The following is a 5,712-nucleotide window of genomic DNA, read 5'->3' on the forward strand; positions in this document are numbered from 1 at the left end:
TTGTAGTGACTGGGCTATGTTGCTCAAGCTGGTCTTGAACTCCTGGCCACAAGTGATCCTTCCACCTCCAGACCGCCCAAAGCCCAAAGTGCTGGGATTACTGTTCTGAACCACTGTGTCTGGCCCTGCTTTCTTTAACATAAAATCAATAGCAGTTCTTATGGTATTGGAAAATCATAAAAATGTTTAGTTCATGACAGCTATGCTATTTTATTTTATTGCCAAATCCCTAGTAGAGGATAGGAAAGTTTTCATTTTTTTACAAGTTTTATTGTACCACACTATTTTCTGATTCACTTTGGTAGTTCTGTACTCTTTTCTCTCTCTTTTTTTTAAATTTAATCATAACTGTGTACCTTTATGGAGTACACTGTGCTGATTTGCTATATCTAGAGAGTGACTCGCGTCTTCTTTGAGTAACAGTATAGTCACAATCCTGCTTGTTCAAGTGATCTGGCACATGGAGAGCAAGGGATCCAGATTCAGACACCTGGATTTTGCTTCTGGCTCTGCCGCTCCCTAGCTGTGTGACTTTGCCTACAGAGTTCCTTAACTTTCCTGAAACCCAATTTTCTGATGAATAAAGTTTATTCATGGGACTACTGTGAAGATTCAGGAAATTAATTATATAAACAGCATGGTGATTGGCACAAGAGAAATGTTCAACAACTATTAGCTAATTTTTGCTGTTATTATGTTGTTTATTTTTATTCTAGTAAATTCTAAAGGAAACCTATGGTAGCTTAGCTTTCTACTTTCAACAGATATTTAATTTTCAATTTTTTTCTGTTTTGAGACAAGAGTCTCACTATATTGCCTAGGCTAGAGTACCATGGCTTCAGCTTAACTCATAGCAACCGCAAACTCCTGGGCTCAAACAATCCTCCTGCCTCAGCCTCCTGAATAGCTGGGTCTACAGATGTCTACCACAATACCTACCTAATTTTTTCTATTTTTAGTAGAGATGGGGTCTTGCTTAAGGCATCCTCCTGCCTCGGCTTCCCAGAATGCTAGGATTATAAGCCTGAGCCACCATACCTAGCATTAATTTTCAATTTTTCTTAAAGCAGTAAATAGTTTTGAATTAGGATCCTAGTACATATGTGTTTTATGGAGTGACAGAAATTTAGAAGGACATAATGTGCTTTAAACATTCAGTTTTATATTTTATATTAAAACACACATACTGTTTATATCTAGCCCAAGGCTTCTTTCTTGTAGAGGTGTCGCAGAGTAGTGAGTTTCAAAGTTCTAGGGAAAATAAGAAAAAAGTGAATGTTTTACTGATTTAGTAAATCTTGAAGTATAGGTGTTAACTGGTTTTAGTATGTGTAAGTACTATATATAGTACTTACAGCCAAATCTATATATTTTTTTCCAATAAAGAGACATTTGAGATGATATCCTTCCTGGCTGAGTTGGGTTTTTCTCTAGAGCAAGGGATCAAGATTCAGAAACCTGGATTTCACTTCTGGCTATGCCATACCCTAGCTATGTGACTTTGCCTATTGACAGGAGACTGCTGGACCTGAACCATGGCTGTTTTGTTTAAAGAACTCTCTACTTTTTTTTTTCTTTTCTTTTTTTGAGACAGAGTTTCACTATGTCACCCTTAGTAGAGTGCCATGGCATCACAGCTCACAGCAACCTCAAACTCTTGGGCTCAAGCCATCCTCTTGCCTCAGCCTCCCAAGTAGCTGGGACTACAGGCATCGGCCACAAAGCCCAGCTAATTTTTCTATTTTTAGTAGAGATGGGTCTCACTCTTGCTCAAGTTGGTCTTGAACTCCTGAGCTCAAGCAATCCTCCCGCCTAGGCCTCCCAGAGTGCTGGGATTACAGTTGTGAGCCACTGCCACACCTGGCCAAGATAGATCCATTCGGTCATTACAGAGAGACAATACATTCAAATATTTGAACAAATAAATAAATTGTGGGACTTAATAAACCAGTGCTCTCCCCTTTAATTCTAACTGCTATATCACCTGCTTGACTGATGGAACAAAATAATTAATTATACTTCTCTATTGCAGAATAGACTAATATATTTAGCTTCAAAACATAGTGCCAAGTCATTCTAATGATAAAATAAATACTGATTGAAATAGCTGACTTGGAAACTGGCATCTGTAACATGGACTCCAGTGAGTAATCAGTGGTATAAAACACAACCCAATAAGATAAAGGTAATGTTGAAAACTTGTTTCCTTTCTTATTCACTCAGGGAAAGTTTTCTCCCAACAGTAATATCAAAAGTGATCTCCTTCTGCTGGAGGTGGAATTTCTCACCTGCTAGCTTCTAACTCCTGAGTAAAAGAGAAAGGAAGATTTAACTGGAAGGAGAGTCACTGATTGGCTCACCTGATTATACTGCTTGAAAACTATAGCCTTAAGAGAGTCCAGGTATCGGCTTCTCAGGTCCATTTTCGTAATCTGGTGGTGTTTGCTAGCAATCATTAGTGCCTGGAAATGAAAATTAGTAAGACTATTATTAGGATTTCTGTCTGTGTTTATGATATTGAATATTTGTCAAAGTAAAATGTAGGAGCTATGATCAGTGAATAGTTTCCACTTAAGTGTGAAAAGAAATCCAGAAAAATTTAATTTTATACACTGTTACTCAGCTTCAAAAACAGAAACGTGGTTAAAGACATTAAGTCTCAGCTGGGCATAGTGGTACAGGCCTGTAGTCCCACCTACGCTGGAGGCTTAGGCAAGAGGATCGCTTGAGCCCAAGAGTTTGAGGTTGCTGTGAGCTATGATACTACCCAGGGTGACAGAGTGAAACTGTCTTAAAAAAAAAAAAAAGGGCATTTAGTCTCATAAATGTAGTGTTTTGTACCTTTTTTAGAAAAATGATTCTGTTTCAAGTTAGGAGTTACAATAAATCAAGTTCAGATTTAGGAATAAACAATGAATACTCAAAATGTTACTATTTTAGAATACCATTCATCTAATACTATAATGAAACTTACCACACAAATATACAATATGTATATATCCTTTAGGGCAAATATTGAAGAAAAATGAATGTCTGTATTAATGTGATTTATGAAAACTTCCGGTTATTTGGGAAACTAATTAGAACACTGAAACAGAATAACTAGAATAAGATATTTACTTGGATCTAGAAAGTAGAGGTAAGTTGCCATAACACAGTAGGAATTAACATTACCTTTACGTAAACTACCTGTGGCAGGGTGTACTCAGCTGGTAGTAAGTGGATGAAAGACACTGTGTGTTATGAAGGAAGAGACCCCAAATGTAAAGAAGTAGTGTTAAAGCTTGGTGCCTATAGCTCAAGTGGCTAAGGCGCCAGCCACATACACCAGAGCTGGTGGGTTCAAATCCAGCCCGGGCCTGCCAAACAATAATGACAACTACAACCAAAAACTAGCTGGGCATTGTGGCAGGTGCTTGTAGTCCCAGCTACATGGGAGGCTGAGGCAAGAGAATCACTTAAGCCCAGGAGTTGGAAGATGCTATGAGCTGTGATGCCACGGCACTCTACCCAGGGTGACAGCTTTAGGCTCTGTCTCAAAAAAAAAAAAAAAAAGTGGTATTAAGTGTTAAAGGGACAGAGAAGTGAGCAGCAGTCTTTGTGACATTTCAGTAAACCACCAAGGAACTTAATAAGTGAACACCCGCAGGACCCTATAGCTCACTTGGTTCCAACACTGCAGTGCCTACTGCTCCACCCAGCTCTACTAGACACAGAAGTATACAGATGATAAGCCAGGGTGGCAGAGGTGCCCCACAAGTAGCAAAGTGCTAGCTCTGGAACCAATTTAAGGATGGCTTATTTTGGGGAAAGAAGTCCGGAAGCCCGGGACCCCAAAGACAGAACCACGAAGGGAGAAGCAGGCTTTGGACAGTGGCTGCAAGTTTCTTTTTTGGCACAGGGGACAGAGTCTGACTCTATAGTCCTGGGTAGAGTGCCTCAGTGTCAGCCTCGCTCACAGCAACCTCAAACTCCTGGGCTCAAGCAATCCTCTTCTTGCCTTAGGCCCCCCAGTAGCTGGGACCACAGGCATGTGCCATCATGCCTGGCTAATGGATGCACTTTTTAGATTTAGCATGCATTACTCATAGATTAAAAGACAATAAAGAACAGTTACAAACTAGTACCGTATACCAGATTCCCAACTGCAGATAACAACATTCCCTGCTTCATATTTTAGGACAATAAGAATTAAAAATTAAATGTAATATTCTGTATCAAACATTTATTGAGCAGTTTAAACCTACATAGACCTTTCAGATACGGATAATAAAATAGTATAGTTTATAATAATTGTTCATACCTGCCCCAGAAGGGGTACATTGCGCTTTAAAGTGGAGATAGAAGCAAAGGCATAAGGAGTCTGGGAATGATACACCACGTAGGTGGGTCTGTACTGGTTTGGCTTTGTGTACTGCGTTCCCCAGGCGATTCGAATCCAGACTGCATTGTCCTCAGTGTCTCGGAAGCTGACTGTCACCTTATGAGAAAAGATTTAAGTTTCCTAATTAATATCTCATCGTGGCACCAATCTTTTTTCCTTTTTTTTTGAGACAGGGTCTTGCTTTATTACCTTGATTAGAGTGTAGTGATGTCATCATAGCTCACAACAACTTCAAACTCCTAGGCTCAAGTGATCCTCCTGTCTCAGCCTCTTGAGTAGCTGGGACTGCAAATGTGTGTCACTATGCTTGGCTAATTTTTTGTAAGTTTTGTACAGAATCTTGCTACATTGCCTGGGCTAGTCCCAAACTTTTGAGCTCAAGTGATCTTCCTGCCTCAGCCTCCTTGAGTTCTCGGATTATAGGTGTGAGCTACTGTGCCAGGTCAGAAAATTATTTTTTAAGAAGCACTATCAGAGACTGGGTGCAGCGGCTCACGCCTGTAATCCTAGCACTCTGGGAAGCTGAGGTGGGTGGATCGCCTGAGCTCAGGAGTTCGAGACCAGCCTGAGCAATGGCAAGACCCTGTCTCTTAAAATATCATGCATTGTGGCAGGCACCTGTAGTCCTAGCTACTGGGGAGGCTGACGCAAGAGGATCACTTGGGTCCAGGAATTGGAGGTTGCTGTGAGCTAGGCTGACGCTACGGCGCTCTACCGAGGGTGAAAGTGAGACTCTGTCCCCCCCCACCAAAAAAAAAAAGAAGCAACAGCTACAAGCAGGGTATGACATCAACATTTTTCAATAATTGCTTTGGGCTTGTCCTGAAAACTGTTCATCCTCTTGTAAGAGATTATGCAGTGAGGCAGCCGTACAAATGAGGTATCTGTTTTATAATGAAGCCTTCTTAGCATTTAGTACAGACCTAGCGTGCACCATAAAGTTTAACAGTGAGGCTTCTATGTAGTAATTGGCTTAAAAATATACTAACACCAGCGCTTTTATGCATTTAGCTCAGAGCCTAAAAATTACTTTCAAGGATTATGTGGTGAGAATACAGGAAGTTTTATTTAATTTTGTTTCCATTTCATGGATGAAATATAGGCCTTCAAAACTTTTAAATAAGATTGCCAGTTGGTCTGGAATTGAATAGCCTGGTCCTAGATCATCAGCTCACCCATGATTCACCTTCCCCTTTGGAGCTCTGACCTGGCAAAGGAGGAACTTGAGACAGGTGTGTATGGCTTGCCCATGTCTCTTTACTCCAGAAAAAGTGGGTTGTTATGGTGGCTGCTGGCACCAGCAAACCCTGCTGATTTTTTTTTTTTTT

General features: G+C 40.4%; 1 protein-coding gene across 1 annotated transcript in view; it reads right to left on the bottom strand.

Annotated features, from left to right (window-relative positions):
• CENPN (centromere protein N) overlaps positions 1–5,712 on the bottom strand; it is a 20,890-nt gene that overhangs the window by 5,401 nt on the left and 9,777 nt on the right. Inside the window, exons 6-8 of the mRNA XM_003791307.3 lie at positions 4,304–4,480; positions 2,361–2,462; positions 1,188–1,251 (exon numbers count right to left, since the gene is read on the bottom strand). Of these exons, the coding sequence (XP_003791355.1) occupies positions 1,188–1,251; positions 2,361–2,462; positions 4,304–4,480 (343 nt within the window). The remainder of the gene's footprint in view (positions 1–1,187; positions 1,252–2,360; positions 2,463–4,303; positions 4,481–5,712) is intronic.

Source organism: Otolemur garnettii, unplaced genomic scaffold, assembly GCF_000181295.1.
Source record: "Otolemur garnettii isolate 467f Iridium unplaced genomic scaffold, OtoGar3 scaffold00047, whole genome shotgun sequence".
NCBI lineage: Eukaryota > Metazoa > Chordata > Mammalia > Primates > Galagidae > Otolemur > Otolemur garnettii.